General features: G+C 44.4%; 1 protein-coding gene across 12 annotated transcripts in view; it reads right to left on the reverse strand.

Moving 5' to 3' along the window:
- The window catches only part of LOC111975981 (nucleoprotein TPR-like), a 47,872-nt gene that overhangs the window by 8,294 nt on the left and 13,337 nt on the right, over window positions 1-26,241 (reverse strand). For 10 of the 12 annotated variants that reach the window (XM_070447646.1, XM_070447645.1, XM_070447640.1 and 7 more), the window contains 29 exon segments: window positions 238-331; window positions 900-1,031; window positions 1,991-2,209; window positions 2,291-2,535; window positions 2,720-2,998; window positions 3,176-3,375; window positions 3,489-3,559; window positions 3,683-3,879; window positions 10,379-10,577; window positions 10,757-10,903; window positions 11,239-11,449; window positions 11,712-11,842; window positions 12,068-12,199; window positions 12,434-12,571; window positions 12,780-12,927; window positions 13,042-13,229; window positions 13,467-13,670; window positions 13,934-14,050; window positions 14,282-14,434; window positions 14,756-14,922; window positions 21,770-21,944; window positions 22,151-22,291; window positions 22,430-22,564; window positions 22,739-22,901; window positions 23,186-23,334; window positions 23,634-23,767; window positions 23,980-24,143; window positions 24,412-24,638; window positions 24,802-24,909. In XM_070447646.1, coding sequence (XP_070303747.1) covers window positions 238-331; window positions 900-1,031; window positions 1,991-2,209; window positions 2,291-2,535; window positions 2,720-2,998; window positions 3,176-3,375; window positions 3,489-3,559; window positions 3,683-3,879; window positions 10,379-10,577; window positions 10,757-10,903; window positions 11,239-11,449; window positions 11,712-11,842; window positions 12,068-12,199; window positions 12,434-12,571; window positions 12,780-12,927; window positions 13,042-13,229; window positions 13,467-13,670; window positions 13,934-14,050; window positions 14,282-14,434; window positions 14,756-14,922; window positions 21,770-21,944; window positions 22,151-22,291; window positions 22,430-22,564; window positions 22,739-22,901; window positions 23,186-23,334; window positions 23,634-23,767; window positions 23,980-24,143; window positions 24,412-24,638; window positions 24,802-24,909 — 4,768 coding nt within the window. 12 annotated transcript variants of the gene reach the window in all.

The following is a 26,241-nucleotide window of genomic DNA, read 5'->3' on the forward strand; positions in this document are numbered from 1 at the left end:
GTTACATCATTGTCTGTTGAACTAACAGATACCCCAATAATATTYTAAAATAGGCTCATGTCTATCAGTTTCCGACATGTTGAATCTACTGGCTTGGTTAATCTACCAACAGAATGACTAAAATGTATCTCTCAATCCAGACAGACACCAACATATTACATCTCTCTGTCACTCAAAAGTGTCAGATGTCTAACTGACTGTGGAGACAAGTGTGTGACATAGTTTCCATCGTRTTACAGCTGTGTGTCTGGGAGTCAGCCGGGCGCTGGGTGGAGTCAGATGCTCCTAGACTCTCCTCCGTCTCCGTGCCTGGATCCGTCCCATCAGGACCCTGGGAGGGAGGGAGGCACACAGTGGGAGAGAGAGAAGACGAGCAAAGAGGGGATGTTACAGGATGTTTCCCACGCACTATCTACTGCCCTGCAGTGTTGTTGTGGTAAGCCGCACYTGCTGATTATGATTAATTTCCCTTGTACAGGCATTCCCTTAGAGGTCTAGTAACTTTACAGCTAGCTAGACAGAGGGTGTGCCCCGCTTTCTTCTGCACCCACACCCTGACCACAAAGCCCCCACCCTCCACCCACCCTTCTCCCTTGCCAACCCTCCAGGACATTCAGTTCCCACACACACCGTCACTCTAGATCACAACACAGACATGAGGTAGCAGAGTGTAGCAAGAGCACTGGTGAGGCACCAATTCGTCACACAGAAAAAAGTGCATGTGCACACAACTTTGGTTACAACATTGTCTGGCTGTAACATCAGAGAGAAGTGACAGTTGGAAAGAATTAGGGAGTGGGTGCAAGACAGGAAATGAGAGTGGAATTACAAAACACATGCTGGATATGACATCATTAAGTTTGTAACCGTGCGCGTGTGTGTGTGTGTGTGGATCTTACCTCTGTGTCTTCGCCTTCATATGCCTCATTGCCATCTCCGCTCCCTTCATTGCTCTCCTCTCCTTCATCCCCCATCCCTCCATCATCTTCATCTTCCTCCTCCTCGTCATCCTCCTCCTCTTCATCYTAGTCCTAAAGAGAGGATGTAAAAGGTCTCAATCAACAGTCAGTTGAATTTAACATCGAGTATGGGCTGCATATCAACATTTTCATCCCTTCAAATAGAGTTCCACAGATTTCTAAGTGCCATATACTCTCAGATCATTTTAGGCAAGATTTTGCTAGGATTTGAGGGAGTTCAATTGACCATTCGCTAAGCCCCGCCCCAAATGTTGGGCAACCAATCACAMCGAGAGAGCAAACACCTCAGGCAAGCTCACATTTGAAATGCATGAAAGCCATTGAGGGCATAACAAAAACTGAGTTTTCATCCAAAAACAAATTGTTTAAATGGCTAAATAATTTAACACTACACCAGGGGTACTTGCTACTGTGATAACCGGAAATGCAGAGCCTGTTAGAATATTTTTAGAATACAAAATTATACTTGTGTTACATTGTTTGCTAGCTCAGCTGGTTAAGTAGCCTTCATTCTATTGACCACTCAACGTTGCTAACGCTAGCTAGCTAAGTAGCCAGTTAATATAACTAGGCTTTTTTCTAAATGTATGTTAGCTAGCTAAGTTATCCATGCTATGAATAGAAATCCCATCTGCTGTCGACATCTGGATACGATTTGAGAGTGCTAGATAGCAACTGACTGCATGCTGACAGTGCATTCAGAGCCATCCAGTGGCTAGCAACACAACAACATTCATTTTACCAGGTTCCTGTGAAGCAATTGCAATGACAATCCACCGTGACATAGCCAAGAGTCTCCTGATTAGCAAGGGGTAGTCAGTTTAATTTCATTGTGTATTAAAAACACACTATGAGATCATTGTGAGGGGATTTCGCCAGTGGTTGGAAAAGGGAATTGGGCTTCCCGGGAAAATGTTGTAACAGTAACCAAGGCTTAGCGAAGGATCAATTAAAGTGTCTAGCAACTAAAATATTTCAAATCGACAACAGTCGATTCCCTCAGTCCGTACCGGTTCCTCTTCCTCATCATCCTCCACCTCCTCCCGCTGCTCATCCTCGCTCTCAGAGTCAGTCACTATGACGATGACATCGTGCTGGGGGGGTTCTTCGTTGGCGTCGTATGAAAATGAGATGAATGCGGTCTCGGACAGGAGCAGCTCTACAGGGACAGACTGAGACGCTGTACCCTCCTCAGCCTCCTCTAGTACTGAGTACTCCTCCACCACCTGCTGACACACACACGATTAGACACACAAACCAGACTGAAAGACCATATCAGCCTCTCGAGAGGATGGGTAGTACACACATACCTGGCTGGTCTCTGGGGCTTCCTGGCTCTCTCCAGGCACCAGTCCCTCTGCACTGCCCTCAGCCAGCACCTCCTCCTGGGCCTCTGGCTCCTCTGGGTCGACTCTCTGGATGATGCGTAGCTTCTTGGGGATGGGGGGTTCAGAGGGGTCCTCCTGGGTGTTGTCTGTGTCAGCCACCATAGAGCTGTCCTGCTCCTCCTCACGAGGTCTCTTGGACATGGAGGCTGTTCCTGGGGTGGCTGAAACTGGAGAATTGAAAAATACACAATTCTAGCTTAATTTGGTAGATATGCAGTTCTTTCAATATTAGAGAACCAGTGGTAATGCAGTAAGAACTTCACTCATAGTCAACCCTTAAGCTTAGTTAGACAACACTACTATACCCCAAATCTATAGAAACTCCTGGTTAGATTTAATCGAGACGCTCACCTGTCCCAAACACAGCTGTGGACGTCGACGGCCTCTCCATTTGCGCACTGGGTGCCGCTTCCATGACTGGGGTCGGGGGCTGCTCCTGATTGGCTGGTTCAGTGTGGGGCAGGTTCTGTTGCTGTGTTGGTTGGACGAAGGCTGTGGTCTGGGTCTGGGTCTGCTGGACCACCAGCATTGGGTTGGTGGTCTGAACGTTAGGGCTGGTTGACCGTACTGAACCGCTGGCACTGCCGTAAACAGTCACATGCTCAGGCGGGCCCTCGGATGACTGCATGGCTGGAGGGGTCACAGGTGACAGGGTCAATACGGTTCAGAGATGGAAATACCATGTCTGCGGTCTGATTCTCTATCCTTCAGACAGCCATCCTGCGCTTTAAAAATGACCAATACTCAAATATTAATGCTATAACATTCACATCACACCAACAGTGATATTGGTTCCACAGAACTCACCTTCCTGGTTCTCCACCTGRGTGGTGGGCATGACGGTGGCAGTAGGGGTGGGGGTGGGCACGGTGGCCGGTGTGATCATGGGCCTGATGCTTGCCCGGGGGGTGGACTTGTTCCCGGGGATGGCAGGGGGCTTGCTGGGGCCTTGAGCTCCCAGAGGGGTGGGCTTGATGTTGGCAGTAGGGGGCTCAGAGGTACTGGCGCTATGGGGAAGGGGAAATACAGATGAAAACATCATTGCACAAGTTACCCAAGTGTAGTGAGTGTGTTTGCGGGGGAGAGAGAGAGTGTGTGTGTGTGTGTGTGTGTACTTTACCTGCCCCGGTCTGCAGCTGGGGTGGTCTTCAGTGGTCCTCTCTGCTCGGTGGTCCTCTGCTGTTCCTGGGCCTACGGGTAGAATAGAATGTGTTATTCGCACCACGGCCATAATGAATAGCAATCCAGGCTTGTGGGGTATGAAGCGGAAGTGCTCCATTGAAATCTATGCCTCCATTAAGCCCTCCATCTCACCTTGCTGAGGCCCTGTTCAGGAGGCTCATCCCTCTGCTCTCCGTGTCTCTCCTGCTGTTCCCTCAGGTCCCGCAGCTCCCTCTCCTGGCGGCTCAGACGGCCCTCGTATTGGGACTTCAGAGCACTGACTCTGACCTCCAGCTCCTCCCTCTGCTGTTTCAGCTCCTCATTTTCCTTCTGCAGCTGGTCCTTGGAGCCTGGGGACGAGGATGGGATAGGGTCAAAAGGTCCCCCTTTTTTTGCTAACATTTCATGACAAGACAGAAAATATCAGAGATCAGCATTCACATACCGTTGCGGACAAATATATTTGCACCTTTGCACTTTTCTTAAAGCTGCAATATGTAACTTTTTGTGTGACCCGACCAAATTCACAAAAATGTGAGTGCACACTATTTCTATGCTTCTTGTTCTTAAGTTTTACTTTTGTACACCAGATTCAAAAAACTTAAGAAAGAAAAGTGATATTTCACAGCAGTTTAGATGTGACAATGATTCTCTACACTATACATTGCTTGTTTTGTCAAACTGAAATTACGCAAACTATTCGATACCGGTACCCCTTGTATATATCCTCAGTATTGTTATTTTTATTGTGTTACAATTTTTCCTTTCGTTTATTTGGAAAATGTCAAAAAAGTGTAKATCTCTGCATTGGTGAAGGGCTCGTAAGTTCTACAACTGTTGTACTCGGTGCATTTAACAAACACAATTTGATTTGAAATGGCGATTTCTGAATATTGCACCTTAAAATAATTCTCTATTTCTTCTCAAATATGGTCCACACCTTGTTATTGGACAACACAGCAGAACCAAATACCTTTTTGTAAAACTTAACAAATATTAACTTTATTTAGACAAAATGGCATGGACAAAATTATTGGCACCATAGAGCTAGTACTTGGCTGCACAGCCTTTGGCCAAGATAACAGTTTAAAAATGCTTATTGTAGCCAGCAATAACCTTGCTGCACCATTCTACTGGTAATTTGTCCCACTCTTCAGCAGCAACTGCTCTAATTCTTTAATGTTTGAGGGGTTCCTAATATCTGGACTCTTCCCTGTCCACTCCAGAACAGTTCAGTGCTTCTTCTTGAACCATTCCTGGGTGCTTTTGGATGCGTGGTTGGGGTTGTTGTCCTGCTGGATGACCTTCACAATCAAATACCGACCATATTACCTCCCAAGAGAATTCTCTTTGGTTATAGTCACAGCCATGTATATTCCCGCTCAAGCCGATACCACAACGCCCCTTAAGGAACTACACTGGATTTTGTGAAAACTGGAAACCACATGTCCRGAGGGAGCATTTCTTATAGCTGGGGACTTTAACAAAAGCAAATTTGAGGAAACCGCTACCGAAGTTCTAACACATTGCTTCTAGTACTCGCCCTTCAAAAACTCTCGACCATTGTTAGTCTCCCTTCCCGGGATGGCTACAAGTCCCTCTCTTGCCCCCCTTCGGCAAATCAGATCACGACTCCATTCTACTCCTCCCTTCCGACAGGCAGAAACTCAAAACAGGAAGTACCCGTGCTAAGGTCTATTCAACACTGGTCCGACCAATCGGAATACATACTTCAAGATTGTTTTGATCACGCGGACTGGGATATGTTACGGGTAGCTTCAGAGAATAACACTGACACGGTGACTGAGTTCATCTATTAAAACCTAGCCAAACCAAAAACCGTGCATAGATGGCAGCATTCGCGCAAAACTGAAAACGCGAACCACCGCATTTAACCACGGCAAGGTGACTGGGAATATGGTTGAATACAAACAGCGCAGTTTTGCCCTCCGTAAGGCAATCAAGTACAGAGAGAACGTGGAGTCGCAATTCAATGGTTCAGACACAACGTATGTGGCAGGGAATCAGTGCCACAGACGCGGCTCACTCCTGAGGACTGTGGGCTCTTGTTCTCTGTGGCTGACGTCAGTAAGACATTTCACTTCTTATGGCTGGGGGGAGGTATTGAGTAGCTTGGATGAATAAGGTGCCCAGAGTAAACTTCCTGCTACTCAGGCCCAGAAGGAAATATATGCATATTATTAGTAGTATTGGAGAGAAAACACTCTTAAGTTTCTAAAACTGTTTGAATGTCTGTGAGTATAACAGAACTCATATGGCAGGCAAAAACCTGAGAAAAAATCCAACCAGGAAGTGGGAAATCTGAGGTTCGTAGTTTTTCACTCTTTGCCTATCCAAGATAGTGTAGATTTGGTCCGATTGCACTTCCTACGGCTTCCACTAGATGTGAACAGTCTTTAGAACCTTGTTTGAGGCTTTCTACTGTGAAGGGGGAGAGAATGAGAGCTGTTTCAACCAGAGGTCTGGCAGAGTGCCATGAGCTTAGTTCTTGCGCACCCGTGAGAGGTAGCTGCGTTCCACGCATTTCTACAGACAAGGAATTCTCCGGTTGAAACATTATTGAATATTTATGTTAAAAACATCCTAAAGATTGATTCTATACATCGTTTGACATGTTTCTACAACTGTAACGGAACATTTTGACTTTGTCTGGACCTAGTGCTCGCGCCTCATGAATTTGGATTTGTGAACTAAACTTGCGAACAAAAAGGAGGTATTTGGACATAAATTACGGACTTTATCGAACAAAACACATTTATTGTGGAACTGGGATTTCTGGGAGTGCATTCTGATGAAGATCAAAGGTAAGTTAATATTTATAATGCTATTTCTGACTTCTGTTGAACCCACAACATGGCGGGTATCTGTATGGCTTGTTTTTGTCTCTGAGCGCCGTACTCAGATTATTGCATGGTGTGCTTTTCCCGTAAAGTTTAAAAAAAATCTGACACAGCGGTTGCATTAAGGAGAAGTGGATCTATAATTCCATGCATAACACTTGTATCAATGTTTATTATGAGTATTTCTGTAAATTGATGTGGCTCTCTGCAAAATCACCGGATGTTTTGGAAGCAAAACATTACTGAACATCGCGCCAATGTAAACTGAGATTTTTGGAATATAATATGAACTTTATCGAACAAAACATACATGTATTGTGTAACATGAAGTCCTATGAGTGTCATCTGATGAAGATCAAAGGTTAGTGATTAATTTTCTCTATTTCTGCTTTTTGTGACTCCTCTCTTTGGCTGGAAAAATGGCTGTGTTTTTCTGTGAGTAGGTGCTGACCTAACAATTGTTTGGTGTGCTTTTGTCGTAAAGCCTTTTTGAAATCGGACACTGTGGTGGGATTAACAACAAGTATATCTTTAAATAGTGTAAAATACTTGTATGTTTGAGGAATTTTAATTATGAGATTGTTTGAATTTGGCGCCCTGCACTTTCCCTGGCTGTTTGTCAAGTCGATCCCGTTAGCGGGATTTCAGCCGTAAGAAGTTAAGCGTGTTAACCCTCGCAAGACTGCCGGCCAAGACGGCATCCCTAGCCACGTCCTCAGAGCATGCGCAGACCAGATGGCTGGAGTGTTTACAAACATATTCAATCTCTCCTTATCCCAGTCTAAGTGACTATCGCCGCATAGCACTCACTTCTGTCATCATGAAGTGCTTTGAGAGGCTAGTTAAGGATCATATCATCTCCACCTTAACTGAAACCCTAGACCCACTTCAATTTGCATACCGCCCTAATAGATCCACAGACGATGCAATCGCCATCTTACTGCACACTGCCCTATACCATCTGGACAAGAGGAATACCTATGTAAGAATGCTGTTCATTGACTATAGCTCAGCATTATGCTCGGGGCCCTGGGTCTGAACCCCGCCCTGTGCAACTGGGTTCTGGACTTCCTGACGGGCCGTCCCCAGGTGGTGAAGGTAGGCAACAACACTACCACTATGCTGAACCTCAACACGGACCTCACAAGGGTACGTGCTCAGCCCCCTCCTGTACTCCCTGTTCACCCATGACTGTGTGGCCATGTACGCCTCCAACTCAATCATCCCTGGCAGAGTGGTGCCAGGAAAATAACCTCTCCCTCAACAAAACTAAAGGAGCTGATCGTGGACTTCAGGAGACAGCAGAGAACATGCCCCCATCCACATCGACGGGGCCACAATGGAGAAGGTGAAAAGCTTTAAGTTCCTCTGCGTACACATCATTGATAACCTGAAATGGTCCACACACACAGACCGTGTGGTGAAGGAGCAACTGTGCCTCTTCAACCTCAGAAGGCTGAAGAAATTCAGCTTGACCCCTAAGACCCCCACAAACTATTACAGATGCACCATTGAGAGCATCCTGTCGGACTGTATCAACGCCTGACACGGCAACTGTACCGCCTGCAACCGCAGGGCTCTCCAGAGAGTAGTGCGGTCTGCCAAACACATTACCGTGGGCACAGTGCCTGCCCCCCAGGACACCTACATCATCCGATGTCACAGGAAGGCCAAATAGATCATCAAGGACATAAACCTCCCGAGCCACGGCCTGTTCACCCAGCTATCATCCAGAAGGCAAGTTCAGTACAGGTGCATCAAAGCTGGGACCAAGAGACTGAAAAACAGCTTCCATCAGACTGGGGCAGCAGCGTAGCCTAGTGGTTAGAGCGTTGGACTAGTAACCGAAAGGTTGCAAGATCAAATCCCTGAGCTGACAAGGCAGTCATTGAAAAAAAGAATTTGTTCTTAACTGACTTGCCTAGTTAAATAGAGCTAAAATAAAAACAAATAAATAAATAGCCATCACTAGCCGGCCTCCAGCTAGTACACTGCCCTTAGTCATGGTCGCTAGCCGGCTACCACCGAGTTACTCAACCCTGCACCTTAGAGCCTGCTGCCCCATGTACATAGACATGGACCACTGGTCACTTGAATAATGTTTACATACTGTTTCTCTAATTTCATTTGAATATACTGTATTCTAGTCAATGCCACTCCGACATTTCTCATTCTAATTTCTTTAATTCCATTCTTTAGATTGTGTATTGTTAGATACTACTGCACTGTAGCATTTTGCTACACCCGCAATATCATCTGCTGTGCCATATGTATGCGACCAATAAAATCTTATTTGATTTGAAGCACAACCTTTGATAAAGAGCCCGTTTTTGGACACTGGGTTGAACATTGCACTCCAAAATATCTTGATATTCTGCTGATTCCATGTCTTGTACACATTCAAGGTCCCCAGTACCATAAGCAGCAAAGCAAGCCCACAGCATTATCAAACCTCCCCATGTTTGGTTGTAGGGAGGGGGTTATAATCTTTGAACGCTTAATTTGGTCATTGGTAAAAAGAAGTCCCCACTGCTGAAGGAGACAAGAAAGCCTGAGTGAACTTCTCAAAAACCCACCCAAACAAGCCTAAATCCTGGGGGAAATGTTCTGCGGACCAATATATCAAAATTACAGCTTGGTAATACAGATCACTGCTGTGGGGATATCCATCATCTCTGGTGAGCCATCAGGGACACCGGCCCCCCATGTTAGGGTCCTGTTAACTCAGGCTAGCTTGGCATGCTAGCCTGCGACGGAGGCTCTTCACAGTGAAGAGGGCACAGTGTAGACAGGCGCCAGGGAAGGCTAAAGCTTCCTGGAAATGTTGCAGCCCAAGGCAAGCGTAGCACACTGAGTGGGTGTCTTTGGCCGATGTCTTGTTTCCACAGGAGCAGATTCGTGCAGGGAGCTTTTCCTCGTTTGGGGTGGGAGATGCTTTTGTCGCCATAGCTTGGGTACTATGTTTTTAGCTGTCAGAAAAAAAAACTAGCTCGGTAGGCTAGTCCGATAACCCACTAATCACTAGCCATCTCTGATGGCGGCACTCGGTGTGATGGCCGGATACCGTTTCCGAAACAGGTCAGAAAAGATAGCTCAGTGTAGCTAATAAACTTTTCTTGTTGAAGTAAAACTACCAAAGCTAGCTACCGGTGGCTAGCTTMCTAACGACTAGTCACTGTTTGGATACAGCTAACTTGGTCGTGAACGAGTTACCCGTTCCTCCCTCAAATAATTTCCCTCTAACTATGGTGAAGGAAAATTGTCACTGCCACTCAGTCCTGAGAATAGCACCCGGTGAGCGAGTTGTAAGCGCACGTCTGTAAACAGTTAAGCTAGTTCTGGAAAACGCAGTCGTCGTGTCGAGGTAAGCTTTCTAATGAAAAGCGAGAAGAGGTGTTTGAATGACTCAGATACTGGGTTGGACTTTTTGTAGGGTAGGAGGGACACCCTTCCCAGACGCACACGTCATCTCGACATCCAGCCAATAATGGCTGACGAATACGCTGGGGGAATATCCCATAAGTGAAATACCGAAACAAATACTTGAAAGAAAACAGTAGTTGATGTAGGGCACCTCTCAAAAATGTAAGAATTATAGCCGTTTGCTTCTGAAGAGTGGGCCAAATTGCTAGTGGAAAGGTGCAGCAGGCTCATTTGTCTGCAGTAATCTTGCCCAAAGGCTGTGCAACCAAGTACTAGKTCCAGGGTGCCAATTACTTAAAAAATAAAGACAACTAGCATGGACTAAATAAAAATTCTAAACTTAATTTCACAAAAATAAAATTGGTTATGCAATGCTGAAGATCCAATAACAAGGTGTGGAGACCAAAAGTGTTTTCAATTGCAACTTATTTTAGAAGAAAAAGGGAATCATTTAAGAAAAGTGCAAGGGTGGCAAAATATTTGGCCGCAACTGTATACTTCATTGCAAACCTCAGCCACACTCACGCTTGAGCCASAGTCAGGTTTGTCTGGCCTGGCCTCTTACCCATAAGCTGGTTGATCCTCTGCTTGGCCCCGACAAAAGCCTTCCTGGTCTTCTCCTCCTTCTCAGCCATCTGCTGTCTGAGGGTGTCCTCCTGGGAGGCCTTCTCCTGCAGCTCCTGTCTCAGCCTGGTCAACTCTGTCTGCAGCCTGGAGGCCTGCTCCTGCGACCCGCGCACCTCCGCCTCACTCTCACCCACRGCCTGAGAGGAACACACCATGGTTTGTGTTGGGAATATGGTTTTATACAACCAGGTACCTTTACCACCCTTTCTGAGCCAGTGTTTCTCTTAACCCTCTGCCCAATAGGCATTTACAATTTTGGTGAAAGTTATTGTGGATGTTGCCTGGGAAAAAAGTATAGGGAAAACACTGCTCTGACCTTGTTGAGGTTGTCCAGCTGTCCCTCCAGGTCTTTGGTCCGGGTCTCAGCCTGTCCCAAGGAGTCCTTCAGACCCTGGAACTCCTGGGCTGAGGCCTGCTGGGCCTCCTGCTCCTGGGCTGGGGTGGACGCTGCCTCAAACACCATCTGGAGAGGAGATCAGTCCAACACTGAATACATTATGGCAGAATTCACACACTGGGAATGTCTATTTAAATCAAGGACATCAGGTTAGACATTGAGTGTTCAACTTGATCCCACCTAGACCAGCACATTTGTTATTCAATGACAACATGAGTAAGGGTATTATTAGTTTCATGAGAAAACAATTGAGATTAATCTTGTTCTGAATCTTGGGAGTCTAAGTGAATTCAAGGCTGTGTTTCATGAAACAGCTTAGTTACAAATCAATATATATATATWTTTTTTTTACTTTGCCCTGTACAAAACCAGAACAGGTACCAGGTGTTTCACCAACTGACCTTGTCGTGCTCCACCTTGAGCTCCTCATACTGTGTCTTGTAGCGGCGTCCGATCTTCTTGACCTGAGTGATGGTGCGTAACTTCTCCTGGTTGTCCAGGTTCTTGGCCTCCACACTCCTCCTCAGAGCATCCCTCTCATAGCTCACCTTCCCCAGACCCTCACGCAGCATCTGCACCTGGCTCTGCAGGGACGTCACCGAGCCACCACTCCTACAGGGAGATCATACATTAATATAAAACATCCCAAAATACTTTTTATAGTACAATCAGCAGATTCTCAATTTTTATGTCTTGCGTTGCTTGCCAATTCATTGTGTAGCATGGTGCTTTTCAATGAGGAGCCTATTTTGTAATTCAGCTTCCTGGCTGTCGTTGGTACCATGTAATAACAGAAAAGTCCAACTGAGCGATATTCAGTTTWGGATTCCAGGCTATATATTGTGTTTGTATTACAGAGTAGGCTAACTCTCACCTGGCCACCTCAGCCTTGAGTCTGCCCGTCTCCTCAGTGAGCTGCTGGATGCGTTTGAGGTGAGCCTCCTTCTCAGAGTGGAGACGCTTGTACTCCTCTGGGTCTGTGTCCTTCTGCTGGCTCACCAGGTGCTATAAGGTCACACAGGAGTTAAACAGAACACATTACGTTTCAAATCCAAAGTCAATAAACAGGCTTTCGGACCTTAGACAAACTGTGAGTCACAAGGAATCGTACTTTGAGAATGTTTTTATAGTTTTATTTGGGGTGGGGGTATTTGTTTTCTGTCATTGAGTAATATCTCATGGGTATGTTATAATATGATTGAGGCAAATTGTGTAAGGAACAACACTAACCTGTGTTCTGGCCTTCCAGCGTTTGATGTCCTCTTCCAGAATCCTCTTCTCTGCTTGCAGCATGCCGCTCTTCTCACTCAGTTCAGCGTTGGACTCCTGCACGGGCATTATGTCCGACTCCAGCTTACGCACCTGACAGACAGGGAGAGAGATATGAAGAAAATGTCAATCAAAACAGAAAAAGAAAAGAAAAAAAATGTTTGTTTTTTTAAATTTAAGTCGGCCTCTTGCCTAAAACAATTTGGTCCCCAAAAAAGGGACCAAATTCACAGAAGGTTTCCAGAGAAAAATGACTTAAGATAGGGTTTTGTTATCACAACCAAAGGTTGGTGCTTTGACACTGAGAAAGTAAACCTGCTGTCTTACTTTAGCCTGTGTCTGCTGGAGCTCCTGCTCCATCCTCTCCTTCTCCTCCCTCAGCATCTTGTTGGTCTCCATCAGGACACTCATGGTCTCAGTCTTCTTCATCAGCTCATCGTGCTTAGCCAGGGTCTTAGCTGTCACCTGGGGTCAGGGGTTAAAGATCATAAGCAGCACTGAGATATTATCATCTTAAACTGCCCTCTCACCCACACCCTCTCCATTTATGAACAAAATCAGTTTTTCCACTCTCCATTGAACGGGCATTTTAGTCTAGGAAAGGCTTAACCTGGGTCCAGGAAACTACCCTATGAAGCCATAAATCATTGGCTGTCCATAGTGTCCAGCTCACCTGCATTCGCTCTCTCTCAGCACTAAGGCTCTCCTGTAGTTCTCTCAGCTCTCTCTCCAGGTGCTCCACTCTCAGCCTATGACGAAGACTCTCTCCTTGGGCCACCTCGAATCGAGACTCCGCTATCTCCTTCTCTCGGCGCACAAACCTGCAGCGTGACAGGGAGGGGACAGAGGATATGATGAGAAAAAAGGATGTTGTAGGAGTGAAGTAATTGCGTGAAATTGGATTTAAAATGGGGGTGGGGAAGAGAGACCATTACCTGAGTATCTCAAGGACCTGGTCCTGAGACTTGCCTTCCTCCGTGAGGGAGATGTTCAGAGGGCTCTCGTTGGCCTGGCGCTGCAGGGTGGCGGCCATCTTGCAGCTCATGGTCTGAATCTGTTCATGGAGGAGGCTGTTCTGCCTCTGCAGCTCCTCAGAACGAGACACCACCTTAGACATCTCCTCCTGACAGAGAGAGTTCATGCACATTACAGCCTTGTGGTGCACACCAACTATGTAAACTGTACAACCCTTGCAAAAGTGAGTGGCAGTTTACAATCACTAGCTAGCTTCCAACAAGTATAAGAATATATTTTACACTATCACCATCTACACTTCTAACCATTTGCCACCAACACCATATCTATTATTCATAATATAAGCATCTCCTTTGACTGCAATCAATCGACTGCAAATACATACCTTGAGGATCCTCTCCTGTTCTTCCCAGGAGACTCTGGCCTCCAGCAGCTGAGCAGAGGCTCTCTGGGCCCTCTCCTCCAGCTGCTGTCTGAGCGTGGCTGCCTGCAGGGCCTGGGCCTTGGCTGCCTGGAGGGCCTCCACGTCTGCAGCGTGGAGCATCATCTCACGCTCATACTTATCCTGTGCCTCCGACGCCAGCTTGGCCTTGGAAGGGGAGAAGACCAGCATTATAGACAAGCTTTAGCTGACCTTCTAGCTGGAATGCAATACATAATGTAGTTGATATGGATGTATGAACCAGTATCACAGTTTACATGGTTAGCGACAATCAAGCTAGGTAATGCTCTATAGCAAGCATGCGGAAAACAAGGTAGCAAATAGCTTTGTCAGATAAGCCATATGAAAAGTTGGGACACCACTGCAACAAGATAAGGGCCAATTAGCCACAGCCCACTTCTCCCTCTCACCTGCTCCTGGCTGTCCAGCATGGCCTGCTGTTCCTGGGCTGCTACCACTGCCGCCATCTGTAGAGCCTCCTGGTGGTCCGCCTGCACACTGCTCAGATTCCTCCTCAGCACAGCCACCTGACACACACAGGGATAAGGAAAACAGAAATTTTGAAATTAAATGTGTGGAACAATGGGGACCCACGCATTGTGTGAACCCAGCACCTACGTGCGCACTGGATGTGGTTAAATAATACAGAACGCATCAGCTACCATTTGAGCTATACAGTGTGGAAATGTTCCCTTAATAGTCATAATAAAGCACTGTAAGGGAATAGATGTTTAGCAATGGTCCTCTCTGCATCATACCTGCTGCTCCACGGAGGCCAGGGCTTTCATCTTCTCCTCCTGTAGGCCCTGCTTCTCCTTCTCTGCCTCCAGGAGCTTTTTCTCCAACTGACGGTGCTGCTCCTGGGCTTCCTTCACACGCTCCTCAATGGCAGACCGAGCCTGCTCTGTCACCTAGAGAGACGAGGGAGAGAGTGCCAGAGGGATTTAGGACTGTACTGTTTATGATAGCGGTCTGAATAAGGGTATGAGGGATATGGTTTGAGGACTAAAGTTGGAAGGTCATGGTGTTTTTTTTTTAACTTAGTCATTTTTATGTCTCTGCATACATTATGAAGAAGTTAAAAGTTGTTTCGTGAGCCAATACTAACAAGCATTAGCGCAATGACTGGAAGTCTACATACAGTACAATGGTATCCATGAGTATCCTGCTAAGGGCTTAGGGGCCAGGGTAATATCCTACTAAAGACTTATGGGCCAGGGTGGAGTAATGACCTGCATCTCCTTGTCCAGGGACTCCTCTAGGCTCTGGGCCATGGCTCTGTACAGCTCCATGCTGGAGGTGGCTGTCCTCAGCTGCTCTGTCAGCTCCTCTGCCAGTYTCTCTGCCTGCTTCAGGCGGCCACGCAGATCCTCAGAGTCCCCTTCTGAAACCTGGAGACCTTGAGGGGTGGGGAGTTAAGAGGTGAGGGGGAAAGATGAAAAGATGAGGTGAGGAGAGGTAAGTGTCACAGACAGAGCACAGCTAGCATGGGCAGCATAGAACGAGAACCCTAATAAAACCTCGATAACACCGCTAATGGTGCATGCTCCAGAACACACCCTCCAGGACTGTTTCAGGGTTTTATTTAGCCTGTTTCACTACATTTCCTATAAAATGTCATAAGACAAACTAATGAAAGCATAGCTGTAGACACTGACCTATAGCTAAATGGAAAACTAGGACACATCCCACAGCTTTAAGCCTTTTCTCAATAGGGGGGCGCCATTTCCATTTTGTAAAAATTCGTTCCCAAATTAAACTGCCTCATACTCAATTCTTGCTCGTACAATATGCATATTATTATTACTATTGGATAGAAAACACTCTCTAGTTTCTAAAACCGTTTGAATTATATCTGTGAGTAAAACAGAACTCATTTTGCAGCAAACTTCCTGTCAGGAAGTGAGAAATCTGAAATCGGGCACTCTGTTCCAGGGTCAGTTTATTAATTTGCATGTAATCTATGGGTCGACATGCACTGCATACGCCTTCCCCTAGATGTCAGTAAGCAGTGAGAATTGGAATGGGGTGTCTAGGTAGATCTGAGGCCGTACAAAAGCTCTTGGAACCGGGTGTGCAGTCTTTTCAACGTTCGTCATGGCGCAAGACAGACCTCAGGATTGCATTCTGAAAAGCTCTCGTTATAGGCTTTAGATATATCCGGCTCTGATTTTATTCGATATAGGTGTTAAAAACATCATAATGTAGTTATTTTAAACCGAGTTATATCAGTTTATATCAGTATATTGCGATTTTCGGTATTTTATTTGTGCTGCGTTATGGTGAGTTGGACACGTCTTCGCCACATGGCTAATGTTTGTGGCTAATTCCAAAGTTGAAGACGACAATCTACAACAGAGCAACGATTATTCTGGACAAAGGACAACTTGCACAAGATTCTGATGGAAGCTCATCAAATAGTAAGAACTATTTATGAAGTTAATTCGTATTTCTGTTGAAATGTTAAACTATTATTCCGCCATTAATTTCGGTGCGGTCTCGCTTTAACGCACGCTGTATGTCGTAGTAACGTTAATTTTAAAAATCTAACACAGCGGTTGCATTAAGAACTAATGTATCTTTCATTTGCTGTCCAACCTGTATTTTTTAGTCAAGTTTATGATTAGTTATTGATTAGATTAGGTGCCTCTCCCAAGATTTCTCCCGACATTTTGTTTGCATTTTGGCTACTATTCATATTGTATAACCACGATTTGTGCCGCTAAATATGCACATTTTCGAACAAAACATATATGTATTGTGTAATTTGATGTTATAGGACTGTCATCTGAAGAAGTTTGAGAAGGTTAGTGAAAAAAATTAATATATTTTGCTGGTTTATTCGTTATCGCTACTGTTGGCTTGAATCAATGGTGTTGTGTGGTTGGCTATTGTAGTAAGCTAATATAATGCTAAATTGTGTTTTCGCTGTAAAACACTTAAAAAATCTGAAATATTGGCTGGATTCACAAGATGTTTGTCTTGAATTTGCTGTACACCGTGTATTTTTCATAAATGTTTTATGATGAGTATTTGGGTATTTCATGTTGGTTTCTGTAGTTATTCTAGCTGCTTTGGTGAGACTTGTGATGGTGGCTGCAATGTAAAACTATGATTTATACCTGAAATATGCACATTTTTCTAACAAAACATATGCTATACAATAAATCTGTTATAGGACTGTCATCTGATGAAGTTGTTTCTTGGTTAGTGACTATTTATATCTTTATTTGGTCGAATTTGTGATAGKTACCTATGCAGTAAAAAAATCGTGGAAAATCGTGGTTAGCTAATAGAAACACATAGTGTTTTCCCTGTAAAACATTTTAAAAATCAGAAATGATGGCTGGATTCACAAGATGTGTATCTTTCATCTGGTGTCTTGGACTTGTGATTTAATGATATTTAGATGCTAGTATTTACTTGTGGCGCTATGCTAGGCTATGCTAGTCAGCTTTTTTACTGATGAGGGTGCTCCCGGATCTGGGATGAGTACCAAGTAAAAGTTAATAAGGAAACATGCTAACAAACGTTTCTGCTATGAAACTAAATAACTGCACTCTGACCCACAACATATTTGTAGTGATGCACCGAAATTACATCTTTCCTTGCCAAAAAACCCGATAATCGATATTTAATTTTAGCTGCCTTTTAAAATCATTCTAGTACAGTTAAATAGTTTACACAAACAGGCAGCGGTCCAAGGCACTGCATCTCAGTGCAAGAGGCGTCACTACAGTCCCTGGTTCGAATCCAGGCTGTATCACATCCAACCGTGATTGGGAGTCCCATAAGACGGCGCACAATTGGCCCAGCGTCGTCTGGGTTCGGCCGGGGTAGGCCGTCATTGTAAATAAGAATTTGTTCTTAACTGACTTGCCTAGTTAAATAAAAGGCTACACACACACACACACAGACCAAAACGTAATTTTGTTGGCATGTACGCATGTCCCCATTACCAGTAAAACATAATCAAAACCTATTTCTTTCACTTACTTGTTGTTTCGTTGTTCAGTCGTATCATTCTCAATCAGGATTTCTATGGAACGCCGTTTGGGTCTTTGCATGTCAAAAAAAAGCTTGTTGACTAATCAGGACCTAAATATGACTGCACGTCACAATTTAACGCATTCATAAATGTTTTATGTAGTTATTACACAAATCACTCGTATTTCAAAAGTCACAACGATATGTATGCTATGATGCTGGTAAAGTTGTCTCGCGCACCTACAGTGCTGGTCATAAAAAAAAGCTAGCTAGCTCATGGATGCAAACAATGTTCTTCCCCAAAAACGACAATCTGTTTCAATAGCTATCCGTTAGCTAGCTAACTATATAGCTAGGTGTCATCTAAAATAACCCTAATTTATAAGACAGTTCTTATTTGATTAACCTGTTTGGGATAGGGGGCAGCACTTTCARGTTCGGATGAAAAGCGCGCCCAGAGTAAACTGCCTGCTACTCGGGCCCAGAAGCTAATATATGCATATTATTAGTKGATTTGGATAGAAAACACTCTGAAGTTTCTAAAACTGTTTGAATGATATCTGAGTATAACAGAACTCATATGGCAGGCAACAAACCTGAGAAAAATTTCCCACTTCCTGGTTGGATTTGAGGTTTGTAGTTTTTCAAGTCATTGCCTTTCGAATATACAGTGTCTATGGGGTCATATTGCATATTCCTAAGGCATCCACTAGATGTCAACAGTCTTTAGAACCTTGTTTCAGGCTTCTACTGTGAAGGGGGAGAGAATAAGAGCTGTTTGGCTAAGAGGTCTGGCAGAATGCCATGAACTAAGTCATGCGTGCGGCCGTGAGAGTGAGCTGCGTTCCATTTCATTTCTAAAGACAAAGGAATTGTCCGGTTGAAACATTATTGAAGATTTATGATAAAAACATCCTAAAGATTGATTCTATACATCGTTTGACATGTTTCTACGAACTGTAATAGAAAGCTTTTGACTGTCTGGACTTGTCCGCGCCTTGTGAATTTCGATTGGTGAACTAAACGCTCTAACAAAAAGGAGGTATTTGGACATAAAGATTAACTTTATCGAACAAAACAAACATTTATTGTGGAACTGGGATTCTTGGGAGTTCATTCTGATGAAGATCAACGGTAAGTGAATAATTATAAAGCTATTTCTGACTTTTACTGACTCCACAACATGGCGGGTATCTGTATGGCTTGTTTTTGTGGCTTATCGCTGTACTCAGATTATTGCATGGTGTGCTTTTTCCGTAAAGCTTTTTTGAAATCTGACACAGCGGTTGCATTAAGGAGAAGTATATCTTTAATTGTATGCATAAGACTTGTATCTTTTATCAAAGTTTATGAGTATTTCTGTAAATTGATGTGGCTCTCTGCAAATTCGCCGGATGTTTGAGGCACAACATTACTGAACATAACGCGCCAATGTAAACTGAGATTTTTGGATATAAATATGAACTTTATCGAACAAAACATACATGTATTGTGGAACATGAAGTCCTATGAGTGCCATCTGATGAAGATCAAAGGTTAGTGATTCATTTTCTCTATTTCTGCTTTTTGTGACTCCTCTCTTTGGCTGGAAAATGGCTGTATGTTTTTCTGTGACTTGGCGCTGACCTAACATAATCGAATGGTGTGCTTTCGCTGTAAAGCCTTTTTGAAATCGGACARGATGGCTAGATMAACAAGTTAAGCTTTAATTTGGTGTATAGCACTTGTGAATGTATGAAAGTAAAATATTTCTAAAAAATATTTTTGAATTTCGCGCTCTGCCATTTCAGCGGATGTTGGCTAGGGATCTAGCCTTAAGAAGTTTTAATGGTGGTCCGACTCATCTATGTGAAGCTAGCCACAATAGGGATTGGCCACAACAGGGGACTTGCAGTTAGCCTTCAAAATAAAAGTATGTCATTGACAGTGATGCAAATGAATACYAATAGTAGAATTATGCCATTATTGAATAGATCATGCTAAACGAGGTTGGAATGTTATTTAAAAGCAACAAAAGACAATGACAAAAATCTGTTGAAATCACACCGGATGTATTATACTTTAGAATTGCACTGGGGGCGGCAGGTAGCCTAGTGGTTAGAGCGTTGGACTAGTAACCGAAAGGTTGCAAGATCAAATCCCTGAGCTGACAAGCTAAAAATCTGTAGTTCTGCCCCTGAACAAGGCAGTTAACCCACTGTTCCTAGGCCGTCATTGAAAATAAGAATTTGTACTTAACTGACTTGCCTAGTTAAATAAAGGTTAAAAAAAATAAATAATAATATATATATATATATATATATACATACACACTTATTTCACTGTACAGCCTTACCTATGGATTGTGGATCAATGACATGGGGTACCAGTCTACTCAGTGAGACACAGAACATTAGCATCGTAGCTTTTATTGCGGGACTCTGAAACCACTGTGAATTGAGACACATTTATTGTCAACCTGTCTATTGGAACACTATTCGAGGAAAAACAATACTGCAATACTGCGTGGATGTTTGGAGTCTGAGGAGGACGTTGGGGAAAAAATATATTGGGTATTGAGTAGACTGATCCCCAATCCTTAGGTAAAGATGTACAGTGCAATATGAATGACTGGGGAGGTGACTTCAGTCATGCGATAAGAGCTATGAGCTACAATGCTCATATTTGCGTCAACTCTTCACAGTTGTGTTTTTTTGGTGTCACAGAGTAGATTGATATTCCATTGATTCACATTCCAACCTTGTTTAACATTATCAAGTCTAAATATGGCATGATTCCACCAATTCTAACCTTCTGCATCACTTTCAAAAAGGTACTTTTCAATTTGAAGGTAAACAGCAAATTCCACTATTGTGCCTAATCCTTATTGTGGCTAGCTTCACAACACATAACCTGGTATGGTCGAGCCTCACTAGCCAGATGAAGCTAGCTGGCTGCTTATAATGTTAGCTTTGGGCAACAGGGTTAAGTAGCTAGCTAACGTTAGCTTTGGGCAACAGGGTTAAGTAGCTGGCTAGCTATTTATTTACATGAACCGAAGTTAAATTTCAATAGGCGAACAACAATACTTACAAGGATTCCTAAATCATTGCTAAGAATAATGAAAATGACTGCAGTTTCAACTGGTCATTGTTTTTCAGGCTGGTTGTACTGGTGTTAGCTAGGTACAAAGCTAAAGCTAGCCAGCCCAGAAGTTGCGGTCAAACAAATAATGCTTCATTACCAACGCGGTATTCTAAACACATCGTTCGTAGCCGGTGTTTGCAGACTTTTTTGTACAGCTTTGACAGTGCTACTGATAGTAGTGGTGGGGCTTGGCTTGCACGTGCAATTTCAGAACACACATTCTATAATAGAACTGTTATTTGACGTGTCTAACAAAAATCATATTTAAAACGCATCAAAGTGTTATTTGCGTGTATCTTTGACACACAAAGACCCAAACAGCATTCCATAGTATGTTGTGAAGCTAATAGCAGTGAAGCTATTACTGTCGCGAAAGCCAACATTACCCACGACAGAACGGTTGATTGTCAAGGGCAATGAATTCCATTACCTTGGTGTTAAATGGATTTCGCCTTGGAGTTGTCTCGCTGAAATTTTTTTACTCTTTCAAATGACTGCTCGACTCGTTGACTGCTCGATCCACACAGCAGACATTGTGGGCTAGGTTGGGAATGCTGTGTTGCAGGTGTAGCGCAAAATTTTACATGGCGCCATTATGTCATGTACCTACGTTATATAGGTATGCACGTCAGCTTTGACATCGGTTTTTCACATCTGTGTTAAACTAGACATCGGGCCGATACTGATGTTAGCATTTTTAGCTAATATCATCCGATTCCGATATGTTCACCGATATATCGTGCATCCATACTTATTTGATAGATTCATGACAGTGTTAGACAAAGCAAGGAAAGTGAACTTCAAAACATGTTTAATTGGAATGTGCAGCTGTTGTTAATAAGTGAAGAATCTGCTAGCTTCTGACATGACTGCAAGTCTGACATTTAGCTGGGAAATTTGAAAAATATCAGAGGCTATTTRGACAGGACAGCAAACTGGGATTTAAACACTCTTAAAATAGTAATTGTGTAAGTGGCTGTATTGAAGAAAACTGAGTACTATCCAAATTCGAGGGATGCGAGCCATTCCAACATTCAGGCTACAAGAACTTCTATGGGTGGTTCCAGAACATTCTATGATGTCTCAAAAGGCAGTGAACCTGATGTGATTCTGTACATTGTATGTACTCTTACCTCTGATGCCCATGGGAGTGGGCGGGGAGCTCAGGGACAGACGACCACCCTCTCCACTGCCCTGCTGCAGCCTGAGAGAGCTCACCTCCAGCTGGGCAGCACTCAGCTGATCCCTGGTCTTCTGGAGCAGGGCTGTCTGGGTCTCCAGCTGCCTCTTGGTATCCATCAGCTGCAACTGGATGGGGAAAGGCGAGGAAGGGTTGATTTTGTGTATGGTATGTAACAAATGCTTGAGTTCTGCCTTTTTGAAGCAAGTCTCTTGAGGAAAAAAGTATAAGTGTTATATTAAAGGAGAAAGAGGAATAGAACCCAGGTAGATATAAAATCCAAGGAGAGAGGGGGGTTGTAGTTGGACTTGGGATGATTGTTGGTTGGACTTACATCTTGGTTTCTGCTCAGCAGGTGGCGTTGCTCCACCTCATGCTCCAGTCTCTTCTGCAGCTGTCTGATCTCCCTCTCCTGCTTCTCTATCTGGGCGTTCAGACGCTGCCTGGTGTCTGTCTCGGAGCGCTCCAACGTGGCCTGGATGAGCACACAGGGAGAACAGTTAAAACYTGACACGAACGCAGAGAGAACAGTGCCTCAACCATTTTATGAGTGATTAGTGTGAGATGTATTAACTGTTTCGAGATTGGTGTGTGTGTGTGTGTCTGTGTGTACCTCCATGGTCTTGAGGTTGGTGAGCAGCATGTTCTGTCCTCGTTGTTGGGTCTGCATGGTCTCCTTCTCCTGGGTCAGTCTGGACTCCACTAGCTTCAGCATCTCTCTCTCCTTCCTGAGGCTCTCAGCACAACCCTGGAGGAGGAAAACACTCAACTCAACTGTGGCTTAGAAACTAGATGTAATACATGTATAGAAAGATGGCGCAAACCACTAACACACACATTACGAGAGTGAGACTAAGTATTGTATTTTTTTCTAACACAATGAACAAAATACTTGGAACACACAAACATGAGGGACACACACCGTTGCCATGTTTAGTTTCTCCTGGGCAACCCTCAGGTCCTGGGTCATGGTGTGAACAGTCTGCTCACTCTTCTGGGCTGCAGCAGCCATCTTCTGTCCCTTCTCCATCAGAGAGGCAATCTCCTTCCTGTAGCCCTCCACATTATCCTGAAGCATCTCATACCTGGGGGGGAGGGGGGGGGGGTACGTCACCAGACAGGTTCAGTAAGTTATCAAGTGAACTTTGCAAAGAAATCTGAAATAACTTCCATGTTTACACATTCAGAGAAAGACAAAATATCCAAAACACTTTATTCTGAAAGGGTTGCAAATTTCCAGTYACTTTCCACAAATTCCAAGGATTTTTGAAAAACCAGGGAATTTGGGCAAAGTTCACAGAATTGTACAACCCTAATCATGTGCCATTGTGTTGAATAGTGACCTGAAAGTGATGTGCAATTATCTTACCTCTTGGAGGTAAACTCCAGTTGGGTGGATATCTTGGCATTCTGGAATCTCTGGTCAGACACCTGCTCCTGTAGCTTCTCACTCTGCTCCACCAGGGCCTTGTCACTCTCAGACCTCTCCCTCTTATAGGAAGAGAACACTTCCTGCAACTAAAACACACCAAACAAGATGTTCCTTTAGATAAGAGTAATGCAACCATTTTGTATAAAACTAATTGAAGGATATTGTTTGTGATCTATCATAACATGGCAGTTTGGTGAAACAAAAAGGACAGATAATGTTTGATGTATCAAGCAATGCTGTATATACATGTACACTGATATGCATAGTTCCATTCTCAATGTTAAATGGTAGACTGCCATAGAATTCCTGTAGTTAGGTGTATACTGCCCTCTAGTGACTGACTAAGAAAACMTGTAAAACAGCGCAGAGGATTGTGGGGGCTCACCTGTCGGAGGGCTGCCTTGGCCTCTACCACCTCAGTTGACTCTGTTGCCATAGTAATAATTCCAGTGGGTGTGGTGGGGGTGGCAGCTGGGGAGCGGCGGGGGGTGCTAGAGAACTCCTCAGCAGCTGCTGCACCTGAGACAAGAGGTCAGTATGTAATTAATATATACACATCGCAAAGTTTCCCACCGGGCCTGGGACAAAAATTACTTCTTAAAGAACCAAAAGCCTGCACACGGTATATGCTGCTCCAGTACTTTATTCATGCACCCACATATACATTTCTGCTACACTAGCCTCATCAGGCCCTGAAGAAGGAAATGTATGTGAATTAATCTGAACCCGACCTTGCTGAGGGAAGCTGACTCCGGTGGCCTGGGCCAGCAGCACTCGGTACATGTCTCTCTGCCTAACGATGGACTCAGCCAGCTGCATCTGGTGGCCCCGCCGCTCTCGCAGAGCCTCCAGCTCTGCCTGGGCCTTCTCCAGACTGCGCTCCAGCTCACTGCACCTGGGGGGGGGGGGGGGGTTTGGAATTACCTTTATTTATCCACAGACACACATTTTACTGACACAGGGGAACCAAAGGGGAAGGTGGAGCAGGAGCTACTACCATATTGCTTATGCCCATCCAACAATGTCAGATCCACAAAAGTATCTAGTCTAGTGGGTCGTTTCTGGATGGAGAAAAGGACAGTCGGACACTTATCTTGGGGGCTTGGGTTGAAAGCAAAACATAAATGATCTACAAAGAATATGGACAATTAAGTATATCACACTTGGTGCCAGTGGTCTCTTCCTCCTCCCTCTCCTGTGCCTCGCTGAGCTCTCGAAGGGCCACCAGGAGGCGCTGGTTCTGCTGCTGGAGCTCCTCCACCCCACGGAACGTCACCAGGTGCTGCGTGATGACCTCCGACGTGCTGCTGATGTCAGCAGAGCTCACCTCCACGTCGTGGGCTACGTGGTTCCCACGCGCCTCCTCCAGCTCAATGAGTAGGACACGGACCTGGTGGGGGAGGTGGTGAAAAAGTTATTGATTATGTCCCAAACCTGTATTCTTAAAAACCATCACTTTATGATCGACATTGTTATTGATTTTCCCACACCTAATTCTATGACAATAGTGAGGTTTGCGAGGTTATAGACAGGATGTTCTGTTTGGGCCTTACCTGCTGCCCCATGTCTGCAAGCTGCACAGCAGACCTCTGGTTGTCTCTCTCCAGGACAGAAGAGCGCTTGTTGGCCTCGTCAGTCACCTTCTGCAGACGGTGCACCTCCTGAAACACAGTAACTAGTTATAAGTCCACGGAATGGTTTCTGCCACACTATAAGTGCATATCATAGGCAAGTGCAGTTCACGAATACCAACCAAGGCAAGCGGTACCGGAGCATCAAGTCTGACACCAACAGGCTCCTGAACAGCTTCTATCCCCAAGCCAGAAGACTACTAAATAGCTAACAAAATGTCCACACTATCTGCATCGACCATTCCATTTTATTATTGCACTGTCTATGCATATTCTACACCCACTTGATTTGCTCATGCACACACAATCATATATGCTGCTGCTACTCTGTTTATCACATATCCTGATGCCTATTCACCGTACACCTATACATACAGTTGAAGTCGGAAGTTTACATACACCTTAGCCAAATACATTTAAACTCAGTTTCACAATTCCTGACATTTAATCWGAGTAAATATTCCCTGTTTTAGGTCAGTTAGGATCACCACTTTATTTTAAGAATGTGAAATGTCAGAATAATAGAGAGAATGCTTTATTTCAGCTTTTATTTATTTCATCACATTCCCAGTGGGTCAGAAGTTTACATACACTCAATTAGTATTTGGTAGCATTGCCTTTAAAATATTTAACTTGGGTCAAARGTTTCTGGTAGCCTTCCACAAGCTTCCCACCAAAAGTTGGGTGAATTTTGTCCCATTCCTCCTGACAGAGATGGTGTAACGGAGTCAGGTTTGTAGGCCTCCTTGCTCACACAATTTTTCAGTTCTGCCCACACATTTTTTATAGAATCAGGGCTTTGTGATGGCCACTCCAATAATTTGACTTTGTTGTCTAAGCCAGTTTGCCATGACTTTGGAAGTATGCTTGGGGTCGTTGTCCATTTGGAAGACCCATTTGCGACCAAGCTTTAACCTCCTGACTGATGTCTTGAGATGTTGCTTTAATATATCCACATAATTCTCCATCCTCGTGATGCCGTCTCTTTTGTGAAGTGCACCAGTACCTCCTGCACCAAAGCACCCCCACAACATGATGCTGCCAACCCTGCGCTTCACGTTTGGGATGGTGTTTTTTGGCTTGCAAGCCTCCCCCTTTTTCCTCCAAACATAACGATGGTCATTATGGCCAAACAGTTCTATTTTTGTTTCATCAGACCAGACCATTGATTTGCACTTTTCACACCAAAGTACGTTCATCTCTAGGAGACAGAAAGCGTCTCCTTCCTGAGCGGTATGACGGCTGCGTGGTCCCATGGTGTTTACACTTGCGTACTATTGTTTGTACAGATGAACGTGGTACCTCCAGGCATTTGGAAATTGCTCCCAAGGATGAACTAGATTTTCCCATGATGTCAAGCAA

The sequence above is a fragment of the Salvelinus sp. IW2-2015 genome, linkage group LG16, assembly GCF_002910315.2.
Source record: "Salvelinus sp. IW2-2015 linkage group LG16, ASM291031v2, whole genome shotgun sequence".
Lineage (NCBI taxonomy): Eukaryota > Metazoa > Chordata > Actinopteri > Salmoniformes > Salmonidae > Salvelinus > Salvelinus sp. IW2-2015.